Below are 14,815 nucleotides of genomic sequence, written 5' to 3' on the forward strand. Positions count from 1 at the left end.
GTTCCCATTCTCCTCACGAGATAGGTGTTTTTTTGGTATTCTGCATGTTGTACAATATCCCTGCTCAGAATTTAGTGTCCATGAAGAAACCAGAAAAATGTATGAATATTTCTCTCCCTCCAGCCAGATCCTGAGTCCTCCATGCGCTGCACGATGACTGCATGTTTATCATAAAACTTTTAAGGGGAAATATACTTTTTAATAAGGTGTTCTTGCTTACAAATATATCTTTGCAAGGATGGATGTGCACTATATTGACTTGGTGTTGCAGGAATGATTAATATTTATAAATGCTAAAATATTGTCAACCCTAAAATTCTTTTATTTTTGAAAATCTTCATGTCTGAATATTTTGACATTGCCTTCTCTCCTTTATTCACATCTGCATGTTTCTTTTGTTTTCTCTGTACTTGAATTATTTTCTTTTTAAATTTCTTTATTCATTCTTCTGTCTCTTGGGGCATCTCTTCCCCAGGTAATATTTTCAGTCAAACTATTGCAATGAATGTTGTATTTTAACTTGGTAATTACTTGTGCAAGCCATTCCTAAAATATTTTAATTAATTTCTCTAATGATGGGCCTTCTACCAATTTTCAGATCTGTTAAAATACCTCACCAGCATCACTACCACTCCAGAAAAAAAAAGAAAAAAAAAAAAAGAAAAAACAACCCAAAACACAGAGAAGATCTAAGAATTAGAAAAGATGCAGGCTAAAGACAGCAATCCACCAGATGGTGGCTATGGATGGGTTGTGGTAGTGTCAGCCTTCATGGTGATGGGCTTCACTGTTGCTGTCCTCAAGACTTTTGGTCTGTTCTTTGTTGAAATCCAGCAGCACTTTGAAGAACTTGCAAGCTCCACTTCCTGGATCACATCAGTAACTGTTGCCGTCTTTCATTTAGGAGGTAGGTAGTAGTACTCCTCTAGCATTTTATTTTAATATCAACTACTCGAGCAAGTTTGGAGATCTTCCTTAAAAACACCCAAACCCAGAAATATGTAAGATTTAGACTTCCTTCTTCTGTCTCTATAGACAATGCAGAAAATTTTCATAAAATTGGCATTTTGCTGCCTCAGATATGGAATGGGTTGATAGCAGAACTCTATAGACACAGGAATCTGATTGCCTGAAAAAAAATCAGGTACCTAAACTCATGATTAAGTTTTGCTACAGGCTTTGAGTTAAACTCATTAGAGATAATTCTGATAGCCACAGAGCTTGTTGAATTTAGTTCTTAAAATAGTTTGTACAAGTTCACTGATCTCAGAGTGACTGACACTTTTTCAAAGTACTTCAAAATGCAAGGACTGTGACCACATCTATCAGGTAAGCCATCTGCTACCAAAATGATTCTCAGTCCTGCTTTTTCCCACTTCTTTTTATCTTAATCAAGATCTCTTTTCTTTGCATGTATTACCAGTTCTGTGCTTTTTTACCCCTCTTAATATGATTTCAAGTTATTGATCTACCAGAAGACCCACAAAATGAAAAAGAATTTAAAAAAAAATCAATTCTCTTAGTGAGACAGCTCCATAAAGATATGTCCATGCAAGCGAAGAGTAGGAGGTGCTTTGGTGTTCCCAGTCAAAGGCAGTGAGCTATGGGAACAGGCCAAATTCCACATCATACCGAATGAAGGAGGGAAAAACATGAAACATATTGAGTTTGACTCAACTTGGTTGTTTAGAGAGTCCTTGGTGCCTTTGTAAACTGCATGATCCTTTACATGATGTGAGGATTCCAAGCATGTGCAGGCTTGAACTGTACAGAATTTGTGAAGTCTGCTCTGCATATTCTCATAGAGATACATGGTTGCAATAGGTAAATATCCTTACATAATAAATGCTATCATAATATTGTTTCTGAAGACACTTCATTGCATAGACACTATATAATTACATGCATCCTACTCAGTCCACACCTATCAGTATTATTGCTTGGAGCTGCAGTACTTCCAAACATCAAGAGCAACTGATCTTTCTTTGAAAAACGTATTTAGAAGGAAAAAATAGTAACCCAAAGTCAAAGTAAAAAGATAAAATAAGTAATGAGTTGAAAAGATTTTATGAGTTCCATAAACTGATATCCTTGATGCCTGCTTTGCAGTGACAGATATAATTAACTGAAAAAAATAATTGAAAAACCTGCTTCACAGACCACAGAAGTGAATAAATGGTAATCTATCAATTGATTTTACAAATTAAACTGACATATTGTGACATTATTTTGTCATTCGGGCATTTGAACTTAATGAGAAGAATAAGCCAGCATAAGAGGGAAAAATTTAACAGTCCTGTTTAGTTTAGGGTTTTTTTACATTGTATAGGAATCTATCAAGGAATAGAGCAAATGGCACAATAATATCAATTATAAACCAGCAAAAATATATTTGCCTAGCCAGGTGTGAGGCCGGCTTACTTCAAGGAGGGCAGTTATAATTTTCAGCAGAAATTGTTTTTCATCCTTTGAAATCCTTTGAAAATAATCATCTTTCAGAATAAAACTTGGTGGTCAAACATTCCAACCTCCCTCTATACTGTAGTTTATAAATGTCTCAGGTCAATACATAATTGTCCTCATCTTCTTCTGCCTTTGCTTCATTTATAGGGACCACAAGACTTCCTGATGAAGATCACCTGAGCCTCCAGTTCTTTGAGCATGTTTCCTGGCCTGGCTTAGGCTTTCTTAATGGGTATCTCTGGGAAACCTTAAGTGTCACTTGGCTCAGTATGATCACTGAAATATTATTTTTTCCTATTTGGATCCTTTCAACAGGTCTGTTTCTTGTGTCAAAGGAGAGCATGTGCATCCACTCCCAAGGTCTGCACTTGCAACAGGCTGTTCAGTTTACCAGAGCAAGGATTCTCTCCATCACCTTCACCAGCCTTCTTTTGGTACTGATGTACACCTCCCAACATCTTTTTCTTTGCACTCTGGTTGTCATCCCTTTCCATTGCTTGTACATTTTCTGTGTGTTGCCCTTATCCTTTCCGACTCTAGTCAAGCTATTTTACCCATTTCCCATTCTGTGGCTAGCTTCTTTCTTACCATCCCATGTTAACTTCTGCCTATTTACAGTAATTTCACGATTACGAGCCACACCATTTTGACTAAAATTTTGCTCCCACCCCGGAAATGCAGCTTACACTCAGGAGCGGCTAATATGAGAATAATTTTCTGACATTTCCAATCCCAGAAGTGCAAACCGAGGTGCCGAGTCGAGCACCTGACAGTAAAACCCGGCATTGTGTGATTGTTACAAATTGGTTACTCTGTTGCGCAGTGGGTGGAGCCGCTCCATGCCGGCAGCATGGGGCAGGGGAGGCGGTGGAGCTCCCTCCTGCTGGCCCTGTGGCTCGGGGGGTAGGTGGGGGACTCTCATCCCCTGTCTCCCTCCTGCCACTGCTGCTGTGGGTGCCAGCGGGCTCCATCCTCACCTCCCACCGCTGCCGCAGGTGCCGGCGGGCTCTGTGCCCCCCCGCCACCACGGCGCAGCGCCGGGCTGGGGTGAGCAAGCCCAGCGGCGGCGGCGGCCGGCCCCAAGCAGCCCCGCCAAGCAGCAGTGCCGAGCCCTCACCTGAGCCGAGCCAGTAAACCCCGCCCTGCTGTGATTCTGTTACTATTTGGCAACTTTGTTGCACGCGGGTCCTCACTGCAAATGACAGAGCGGCTTATACTCGGGTGCGGCTTATTTATGGACAAAAAACAAAATATTTGCCAACACCCAGAGATGCAGCTTATACTCAGTGCGGCTTGTATTCGTGAATTTACTGTACTCTGTCAGGTTTATTTCACTCATCCTAGCTACCAAATTGTCTTAATTCTGGTGTTAACACAGGTGAATGTCCTACAAACAACTACAAACCTTCTTTGCTGGCTGCTCTCTCTTAATCATTGTCTTCCTACTTATTTCAATTTAGAAGCATGGTCCCCATTAACTGAATTCCATTTTTTGCGTGAGCTCCAGTTCCCAGGATATTAACCAAGATTGTAGGGAGCTGGTTCATGCCAGATGGAACTTGGGACCCCCCTAGTGGCCACGGCTATTTAGAGAAATCCTACGGCCTTGACTTCGACTCTATGATGCTGATGGAAAAAACAGCCAGCCAGTAAGACTGATCCTTAATTAAGCAAAAATATCCTTGACATTTCAGGTGTTTCCAGACAGTGACTAGAGACCAAAGCAGCTGCTGCACCTTCAAATCTGTACCACCTGCACCTTTGCCCTTGTGTTGAAGAGCACCGAACTCTGTTTAGAGAAACTGTACCACTAAATAAAGATTTAAGAAATGAACTGCCAATTTCCTGTAAAAACTATTACCACAAAATAAACCCTATTTTTCGTCCTTTATAAACTTTTAAAATTCCAGTAAGGGTTGATTTTTGCAAAATTCTAGAAAACAAAATTTAATTTTCTCCAGAAAGTTTTCATGCCAGCCGTATCAATAATACATTCTCAATAGTACAGTTTTTATAGATGAAGCTATAGGTTCTATGGCTGAAGTTTCACTTTCTGCTAAAACAGTCCATGAGGTTTTGTCTTGTTGGTAGTGTATCCTTACATGAAAATCAATAGAGCTGTCCTACTACAAGGAAGGTACTAAAATGCTATTTCCCTTTAAAAGAGTCCACATATGTCGAATATATTTTCAAATCTGTGCCTCAGGACAGTCATTTTTCTATCAGCAAGGATAAAATTTTGAAATTTTGGTTGACCTCCTACCGCATCCAGCAGAATTAAGGATGTTTGTGTCAAGCATTATAAGGGTAGTCTTTCTCAAAATGTTTTATTTATTTGGCCATGTTGATCAGATTAATGTTCCTAATGTGTTTCTCTCTCTCCAATTTTTCTGCTAATCCAGCCCCTGTTGCCAGTTCATTGTGTGCACAATATACCCATCGGACAGTTGTGATCACTGGAGGACTTCTGGCTTTTTCAGGAATGGCACTGGGATTTTTTGGATTCAACATGGTATGGATGTATGCAACAACTGGCTTCCTACAGGGTATGGATTTATGGCTGTATGGCTTTCATCCACCAGCAACTTATTTGAGGGTGATAGTGGTAGGAGTTTTAAAATCTGGTATCTATTTTCACTTTATGAGCAGCCAGAATAAGCAATGCTCTTTAAAAGTGATTTCCCTCCCGTCCCACTTTGGAAATAAGATTTTTTACAAGAAACCTGCAGCAACAAAGAAGACAAATCTTTAGATGCCAGTAATTTACACCTGCAAATTATATGCAAGCAGAAGATTAAGTGTTTTATTTTTCATTCAGATATAAGAGCTTTGTGAAGTTTTAAAAAATCTTCATAAAGGGTGCTGAAATAAAAAGACATGGAGATCTCAAATTCTATACTTTCTCTCAACTTATCTTATGTTTTGAATAGAGTTCCAGGCTTTCATTTGATTCCAAACCTTTCTTTTACTCTAGGCAAAACCAGGCCAGAAATTTTTCTCCAACAGCTAACAGATTTTCCTGGAACAGGAAGCAAAGCTAGCAGGGAATAAAATAAACCATTCTGAATTCCACACTGGATGCCTGAGAAAATGTCTGGAATTTGAGCCCTCTGGCAGTCCTGGGCTGCCAAAGAGTCTAGGGAGCCATCAAAATAACTAAGTTACAGCAGGTTTTAAATTTGCTGAAAGCAGTCGAGCAAGAAAATGAAGAGCAGAGACAATACACCAGCTTCCTTCATGTCCCACCTTACTGCCTACCCTGAACACAGCTAAGCGTAACCTGCTGGCCTGATCTAGTGCCAGCCTTAATGCACACAGCATGGACACTGAGATCTATCTTCAACCCCATGACCATGTGATTTCTCACACACTGATAAAGTTGTGAAACCAACTTTTTGTTTCTTCTTTTCTTTTTTTAAGAGAAAATGTAATAATGTATATACTTCGTGCACTGCTGTTTCACTTGAATATATACAACTTACAGAATATAATGTCACAAATATACCCTTACATCTACTCCAGCTAAGCTCATGCTTCTGCTCAGCAAAAATGCTTTCCTTCTAACACTATTTAACTTTGCAAGTGTAGAGGCACTGACTGCTTTAATTTCCACCTTTGCAAAATACCTCAATAGTGTTTAACCTGTGCTATTTCTATTGGTGTTTTTCAGGTCTCGGCATCTCTTTTTCATGGACACCAGCCATTAGCATTGTAAGCCACTATTTCTCCAAGAAAAGGGCTTTGGCCAATGCTGTTGCCAGTGCTGGAGAATGTGCCTTTGCATTCATGTTTGGACCATTTTTCCAGTGGCTGATTAGTCAGTATGGATGGAAAGGTGCCCTCTTGATCATAGGTGGCATCCAACTCAATGTTTGTGTCTGTGGAGTGCTGATGCGACCCCTGGCAAGCAGCTGCCTCCTTAAGGCCAGGCATTGTGAAACTGAAACACCACCAGGCAACAGTGCATCCAGGAGAGACAAAGATAAGTCTCCCATCACGCACAAAACCTTTAACTGGATGCTTGTGAGGCGACCAGAATTTGTACTTTATGCCATTTTTGGTATATTAGCTGCTATGAGTTTTTTTGTTCCTCCATTATTTTTAGTTCCACTTAGCTACAGCCTGGGAATAGATGAATCATGGACTTCAACCCTCCTATCCATTTTGGCTATAGTGGACTTTGGAGGCAGACTGCTGTGTGGCTGGTATGCCAACCTCCATGTAACCAAAACCATTCATTTGCTGGCAATGACGATTACATTGATGAGTACTTCCCTGATGTTGTTGCCACTGGCTAACAATTACGTATCCTTGGCAATATTCACTGGCTTCTATGGATTCTTCTTTGGTACAACAGTCTCCATTCACATTACAGTGCTGGCAGATGTTGTGGGCATGCCAGAATTTGACAGTGCTCTAGGGCTTTTCATGCTCATTCGAAGTACTGGAGGTTTTGTGGGGCCTCCTCTTGCAGGTAAGTTAAGACAATTAACTGCCAAATACAGCTTACAAGAAGAAAGGGGAATGGTAATCCAAGCTGAAAAGATCTGGATCTGCACTCAGATTTCCCCCTTTTTAGCTCAGGAGTATTTGAGCCAAGAAGTACATAAAAACAGTTTAAATTCTCTCCAAAATACCTTGCTCCCTCTCTTCTGTGTGATTTCAGAGATACCATTTCAACAAGAAACAAGAGATGAAAGGCAGGGTTCACATGGTGGTCCTGCTTCCTGATTCCCACATAATACCACTTGATGGCCTCCAACTATCTTGCTAAGAAGGTGTGCCTTTGGGACAAGTAGCAGACATACAATTTTAGAGAAGAAACTGAAATTTCAGACTAGTGATGTTGCATAAATGCTGGTGTTGTTGGGAGGGTTTCTACAGAAGTTCAAATTGAACAGCCTGAAACATTAGGCTATGTAAACCTAAAATATTCAGATAAATGCCTGCTGGTTTTAGACAGCATTTGAGCCAACTATTATACTAAATAGGGAAGGCAGCATGTAAGAAGAGTGGGAAGAGAGAACAGACAATGAGACAGCACATGGATTTATGGGCTGGCAACAAGATACAGTCATCTTGGAAAAATGCAAGACACATGAACTGCAAGCTGTAGAGACTTTAAAAAGTGATACAGAAAAAAAAAAAATGACCAGTGTAACTTGTACAATGCAGATCTGAGTCCTCATCCAAAGACCATTGTTCATTCACTACAAGTGACTTTTGTGGAAATCACATTGCTAATGGGTTGCAAATGAGTCAGACTGAATACTGGAAAATTGTAGTTCACTTTTGAAAATACAGGAATCAGGAAGATTTGTAGAGACAGAACAGTATCAAAAAATGTGTTGGAAAGATTTGAATAAAATACAATTTATAGTGGCTGGTCACTAGTACTGGTTATCTGGGAATCAATGCGGCCCCTTTTTGTATATTTAGTAAACTACAAAGAACGTATGGAAGAGCAGGGAACCCTAAGTGCTTCTCAAGCTCTCCTCTCCTCCTTTGAGTGTAAAACCTAAAAGATTTGAGCTCGTGGTTCCTGTGCCTATATAGGGCTGAGCTTAGTTTAGAATGTGGGCTAGGGAGTACCCTAAACATGGACAAACTTCCCACAAGCAAGCAACCTTCATCAGCCCACAAAGGAATGTGCCATCATACCCACAGGGCAGCTGACACTTCTGCAGTGCTACTACTGTACTAGAGATTTTTCAGTATAATACACAATGGCATTACATTTTTTGGTTGGCTTAAAGCTCCCTGAATACCAAGGGGTTTTTGTTAACATCTGTGACTCTTTGTAAAATGATGGATCAGAAACCCATAACATGTTGGACATATTCTCCAACTTTGTCTCCAGTAGTTGGATCTCCTTTCCTTCTTTAAACTCAATCATGCTGTAGTTATGGTCCAAATCACAGCACCTGGTGACAGCTACACCACAGAACATGGAGCTACTCTCATACACAGCTGCACGGTCTTTTTTTTCTGCCAGTACCTGCACTGTCTGCCACACTTCAGGTTGAAAAGTGCTTCAAACTGTGTAATATATTGTTTCACTAGCAATTCACATATAAAAGACAATGAGATGTCAATTGTGTTTCAAACTGAAAAATACTATAGTGGGGTGATGTTCCATGTGCTCATGATGTAGAAATCTGCAAGACAAGTATGTAGCCAGCACACTGCCTTTGTAAGAGAATATAGTCAAACTGCTGAGCTAATTCACATTAGCCTGTTTTCCATCATTCACGTTTCTGTCATATATTTCTCTCCAGGTCTGATTGTGGATGTTGCTGGAAATTACAGAGCAGGCTTCTACATGGCAGGAGCCACTCTTGCCCTATCAACTGGATTTTTAATTTTTTTAGATAGACTTCAACAGAGAAAAAAAAGAGCAAGCAAGATTAGAACTAAACAAGAAAAGTCAACATTATCCTACCCTTCCCTCCATATCCTGAAACATCAAACCAGTAGGTATTGAGAGCACAATGTACTGGTGTGACTACGTGAGACCTCTGACAGCTTTTCAGGACATATGGAAGTTATTTTATTTTTGGCAAACTCACTATTATTAGGATTTACAAAAGAATGGAAGTTTTGGATAGGAATGTTTGAAACAAAGGAAGAAAGTAATTGATTTACATGCAAACTAGAGCAGTAACCATTACCATATTATTTTGATATTGAAGTTGTGTTTTGACAATGAAAGTCTTTAGTAGAGTCCCACGGGGCTGTGCTAAATGAACTGGGGAAACCATGGCCTAAATTAAATTGAAATGAGGCATGTGTGCAGCAAATAGGAACTCCACCTCCAAATACAGACTGCATCTATCACTAAAAAAGAGGAAGAGGCGCCGGATCACAAATGCTTTCCTGGGGAAGTAATGTCCAGTAAACAAGTATTTTCAACAACTTAGATCTGAAAACACAAGTAAATAAATACAGTTTTGAGCTAAAGGGTTTGCAGGTACTCTACAGAGCAATGCTGGAATAAGATAAATAAATAAACCTGTTAAATGTTAAAGTTATATGAGTAATAGAATGCAGTAGAGAGAAAAGCAGTCTTAAACATCAAAAGTAAAAAGCAAAATACAACCACACAAAATGGAGAAGGATTGATGAAAAGTAGAGGAAGACCTAAGGCTACAGTGGACTTCAAACTGAGTATGAATCCCAAATGCAACCCTGTGTCAAAAATAGTAAATGTGTTTCTGTGTTATGGTAATATAGAAGAGATAACAATGCTTGCAAGGCTTTAACTGGAAGAAGTACATCAGTTGCAAAGAATTAAGTGGAACATAAATGAGAAAATTAAGAAAACAGTCTAAGGAAAAAGTATGAAAAATAAAGTTTGCCTGGTTGAGAACACAATAAGTTTTACAGAGTATGAGAATAGCCATAATAGGCTGAGATACAGAAAACAGGATTAATTTATTTCCATGTTAAGACAACTGGTAATTGGTATAATTCACAGAAAGGAAGTTATGTAACAGGAAAAAAGCTTCATTGTAGCCTGTTAAAGATAAAATGCAGACTATGAATGCAGAATATGAAAACACAGAGGTATCAGAGAATAGGTAACACACAATCATCTAAATATATGTGCTTCAGAATAGTAGGATGGGCTAGATGACTTCCTGATGTCCCCTTCAGTCACACATTCCAATTATCCTAAGTCAAATATTTAGAGTAAATATTCTATTTATAAGAATAAAAAAAAGTCTCTATCCAAACAACTGTTTTTTTGGTACAGTAATTTCACGAATACAAGCCTCACGGAGTATAAGCCGCATTTCCAGTGTGTTGGCAACATTGATGTCTTTGTCAATAAAAAAGCTGCACCCAAATATTAGCCGCACTTTCGTTCGCGGCGAACTTTGTGAAAGTCGTCATTTAGTAACACAATTGTGGATCGCCAGGGCTTGCTGGCTTACTTGAAAACATTATTTCCAAGTGAAAAAAGACACAGACAATAGCTGCGGCAGCGTTCCCTGCAAGTTTTATTTACAAGCCGAAAAAGACACAAACAATAGTGTGGTCATTTTGCGAGCATTCCCAACGGATCTGCGTTGCCTTTAAACAGCTGCTCAGCCGTGCGGGCGAGCGGCCGAGCTCCGAGCGGAGCTGCATCTCCGTGCCGGCACAGCCACCCCGCTCATCCGCGTGGGTGAGCGCCCTCCCCACCCCTCTCCGCGCGAGCCCAGCCAGCCGCACAGCCGCACAAGACTGAAAACACTTTAAAAAGTACAGAGAAATATCACACACTTTTATCGAACTGCCGAGGTAACTCACTGAGGTAACTCACCCCGATAACAACCCCCGCCCCTCAGTAAAGCCATCATCCACAGGCAGGCAATAAGCTGTTCTCTGATTGGTTCATCGTCGGAACAATGGGAAACCATGGATTTCAAACCGTTTTGGCTCGGGACAGGACTGGCATGGTACCAGGTAAGGACAGATATCACATTTTTGTTAATAAATTAGCCGCCCCAGAGTATTAGCTGCACTTCCAGGTTTCCACCAAAATTTTGGTCAAAACAGTGTGGCTTGTATTCGTGAAATTACTGTTATTTTACTCTATCAAGGGAAAGACAGAATTTAAGGGAGAAATGGCTGAATAACATTTAGAAAGAAACACTGAAAGGGAAAAAATATAGCACTTTAAAGCCTTCAAACTATTATGAATATCATATCTGTGCTACTTATAAACTGCAGAAATTTTCACCATTGAAACACTTCCTCTGTGAAGCTAAGTTTACATAAATCTCTCATCTGACTTGTCTCATAAGAACAGTTATTTTAAAATTTTGATTTAACTTAGAGGGAATCAGCTGAACCATTCATAAATCAACTACCAGTGAGGGCTTGACTGAAGAACATTTATTGGAAGGAACACACCTGAGTGTGCAAAGTCTTGTAGTAAGGCTCTGAAATACCTAAAAAAATCCTTTTCAAACTTATAAATTGAAAAATCTGCATTTTTCTAGGAGTATTATTCTTCAGTCTTCTGTAGTGTTCCACTACTTAAAATAACTCTTCATTTTATACTGGAGGTATTACTGTATTACTGGAGGTGGGAACAATAGGGAAATATTTAATAGATGCAGTTTCCACCGCTGGCATTCTGTTAAAATTCTATACATTATTTACAAGCCCTATCACCAATTTATTTTGACATATCCTGATATTTGAAATGGGTAGTAAAGAAGGCACTCAGTGGCACACTGTGCTAGAAAAACAGGGGTACAAGGAGTAGGTCACGGGACGTGATTGTTCCCCTCTGCTCCACAGCTATGCATACATTTTGGAGCAGCAAACACAGGAAAGAAGTTGACAAAAATGACTGAGTTTGGCAGAGGATCACTAAGAGGCTGTGGAACCAGGACTGGTTCAGCCAACGGGAAGCAGCAGCTTTGGGGGCACCAAACAACATCCCTGGCACCAACAGGAGGAATAGAGGAAATGCAGCTGGGCTGTTCACAGCAGTGCATGGTATGAAGGTGAGGCAGCAGCAAAGCTGGAACACAAAAAGCTCAGGCTGAAGCTGTGAGGACAGCCCGACATAGACACGGTCCACCATGGTTGGGCTGATTAAATCCTTGGGGCTTTCATGGCCCGACTGAGTAAAGTCCTAAGCAGCCCAGTCTGAGCTCAGACCTGGCTCTGACAGGGCTCAGGCTGGAGATTTCCCCTGGTTCCCACCAGCCTGGACAGGATCTTGTGAGAAATGAAAAATCATACATTTATTTTCTTTGCTAAATGCACTAAATAGTGTTAGTCACTTGGACACTCTGTCAGCTTGTTGCTGTGTATCTGTTTAATGGCACAAAAGAAGTTAAATCATAGAGTCATGGGATATACTCAGCCAGGATCATCAAAGTTCAGCTCCTGACCATCCTAAGAGTCACATCATGTGCCTGAGTGTTGTCCAAATGCTTCTTGAATTCCGCACCACAGGCTTGGTTCTCTGACCACTTCCCTAGGGATCCTGTTACAGTGCCCAGCTATCCTCTGGGTGAAGAACATTTTCTTGCTATCCACCCTGAATGTCCCATGACACAAATTCAGGCCATTTCATTGGGTCCTGTTACTGGTCACCATAAAGAAGAGATCAGGGTCTGCCCCTGCTTTTCTCCTCATGAGGATGCTGAAGACCACAATGAGATCTTCCCTCAGTCTCCTTATGACCAGACTGAACAGACCAAGTTACCTCAGCCACTGCTCACATGGCTTCCCCTCCAGACCCTTCATCATCCTCATTGCCCTCCTCTGAGCAATAGTTTAATCCCTCTCTTACCCTGTGGCACCCACACTTGCCCCCAGCACTCAAGGTGAGTGCTCCAGTGCAGAGCAGAGCAGGACAATCCCCTCCCTTGCCCTGCTGGTGATGCTGTGCTTGATGCCCACCAGGACACAGGGTGCCCTTCTGGCTGCCAGGGCTCTGCTGACTCATGTTCAACTTTCCACAGACCACAACCCTGAGGTCCCTTTCTGCAGTGCTGCTCTTCAGCCTCATTCCCAAGTCTATACACACATCCAGGGTTGTCTCATCTCAGGTCTAGAATCTGACCCCTTCCCTTGTTAAAACATCATTCATTTGATGACCTTCCATTTGTTGAGGTTGTGCTGCAGGGTCTCTCTACCTTCAAAGAGGTAAACAGCTCCTCCTAGTTTAATGTCTTCAGCAAACTTAGTGTTCAAGTTCTTCATCCAAGTAATTTATGAAGATGTTGAAGAGCACTGCCCTAAGGTGGAGCCCTGTGGAACCCCACTAGTGACAGGTGACCAGTCTGATGTCACTCCAATCATTGTAACCCTTTGGGCCTGACCATCACCCAGCTGATCACATCACATGATGTGTTTATTCAGCTGTATGCTGGACATTTTGTATGAGTTCAGAGTCATGTGGGAGCTGATCATTCTCATAGCCATGTTCCTCCAGCTCCAGGCAGTGGGCTCCCCTTAGTCCCTTACTGAAAGTGTTGAAAGTAGAAGCAAAGAAAGCATTAAACATCTCTTTCTTGTCCATGTCTGTGTTTGTAAGGTGACCATCCTTATCCTGTAACAGACTGATGTTACTGCATCAGTTCTACACTGCCTTTTGCCAATGTATTTGAAAAAGCTCCTTTTATTGTCCCCTTCAGTTGTGGCCAGCTTCAACTCCAGTTGAGCTTTGGCTGCTCAAATTTTCTCCCTGCAGTGGTGAGCAGCATGTCTGTATTCCTCCCATGTCACCTGATCTTGCTTCTGCTGAGCCTACCCCTTCCTTTTTGGCTCTACCTCCCAAGAAGATTCCTGCTCAGCCAAGCCATCTTCTGCTTCGACTTCTGACATTTGGGAATTGTCTCCTCCTGTGCCCTTAGAAGATGGTGCTTAAAACATGACCAGCACTGACAGGCCCCAGCACCTGTGGAAGCATTTTCCTGGGGTACCTTACTCACAACTCCCTGAGCAGTCTGAAGTCTGCTCTCCTCGCATCCAGAGTTGAAGTACTGAGTGTTTGTATTAATTTTGGAACTGTTTTTACTTCAGGTGCAGCTGAAGTAAAATATTCCAAGTTAAATTTCACTGGACTAATACTACAGGGATTACTTTAATCAAATTTGGATGAGAGCTTTAAGATCATCATGTTCAACCATCCACCCAGCACTGGCACTGTTACCTCTAAATCCAAATCACATCACCCAGTGCAAAGTCCACACACCTCTAAAACATCTTCAGGGATGGTGACTCTACCACGTCCCCGAGCATCTTACTGCAAAGGACTTTTGATCCAAGTTCTAAGAATGTCAGTGTTGACTATACTATCAAGAGATAGCCTCAGAGACCTAAATCAGCAGCCCACCTGTAAGGAGATTCTCACCCCAAAACGGTTAGCAAATTACTGGTGGAAACTGGATTGTGAGGCATTAGAAAGCACTGCCATTCTCTTGAATCCAGGTGTGGCCTCCTGAAATTACACCCAAGGGAAGTCATAACTCAACCTCACCTTGATAGCAGCCAACTGCATCCAAAATTTTTCACCCACGGTTGATCATCCTCCATCTCATGGAGAAAGTCCCATAAACGTGAACAATCCCCTGGGGTCAGAACCTCCAGTTTAATGCAGACAAAGTAGAAGCAAGGGAAAACTGCCAGAAAGCTGTTAAAAAAAATGGTGGAGTAACAAAGGCACCACTGTAAGCATGGCATCCTCTAGGCACAGCTTCTGCAGGATTAAGACTACCATTCTTCCTTTACTGTAAGATTCAGAGATGGAACAGAGGCAGATGGGTCTGACAGTAAGGATGACAGCTTCATTCAGAAATTACTTGAGGAGGGAGTTTCTGCTGTGAACCAGGCTTTCAGG

The 14,815-nt window shown here is 41.3% G+C and overlaps 2 protein-coding genes across 2 annotated transcripts; both read left to right on the plus strand.

The window, feature by feature from the left end:
- Positions 1 to 570: 570 nt before the first annotated feature.
- Positions 571 to 2,672, plus strand: LOC122149483 (monocarboxylate transporter 13-like; the record flags this gene model as incomplete). The annotated part of the gene is made up of 2 exons (XM_042780163.1): positions 571 to 907; positions 2,611 to 2,672. Coding segments are annotated over exons 1-2 (264 nt in total), but the record flags the coding sequence as incomplete, so codon positions are not given.
- Positions 2,673 to 2,716: 44 nt separating this feature from the next.
- Positions 2,717 to 7,484, plus strand: LOC117010860 (monocarboxylate transporter 2-like). The gene is made up of 3 exons (XM_033085889.1): positions 2,717 to 2,778; positions 4,866 to 5,009; positions 6,134 to 7,484. The coding sequence occupies exons 1-3, from the start codon at positions 2,733 to 2,735 to the stop codon at positions 7,192 to 7,194; spliced, it is 1,251 nt and encodes a 416-aa protein (XP_032941780.1). The 5' UTR covers positions 2,717 to 2,732; the 3' UTR covers positions 7,195 to 7,484.
- Positions 7,485 to 14,815: the final 7,331 nt, after the last annotated feature.

The sequence above is a fragment of the Catharus ustulatus genome, chromosome Z, assembly GCF_009819885.2.
Source record: "Catharus ustulatus isolate bCatUst1 chromosome Z, bCatUst1.pri.v2, whole genome shotgun sequence".
NCBI lineage: Eukaryota > Metazoa > Chordata > Aves > Passeriformes > Turdidae > Catharus > Catharus ustulatus.

Excerpts from the sequence above, each read along its gene's own strand:
- LOC117010860 (XM_033085889.1), top strand. The coding sequence starts at position 2,733 with ATGATCACTGAAATATTATTTTTTCCTATTTGGATCCTTTCAACAG. Across the intron at positions 2,779-4,865 it reads TATTTGGATCCTTTCAACAG|CCCCTGTTGCCAGTTCATTG; the intron begins GTCTGTTTCTTG and ends CTGCTAATCCAG. Across the intron at positions 5,010-6,133 it reads AACAACTGGCTTCCTACAGG|GTCTCGGCATCTCTTTTTCA; the intron begins GTATGGATTTAT and ends GGTGTTTTTCAG.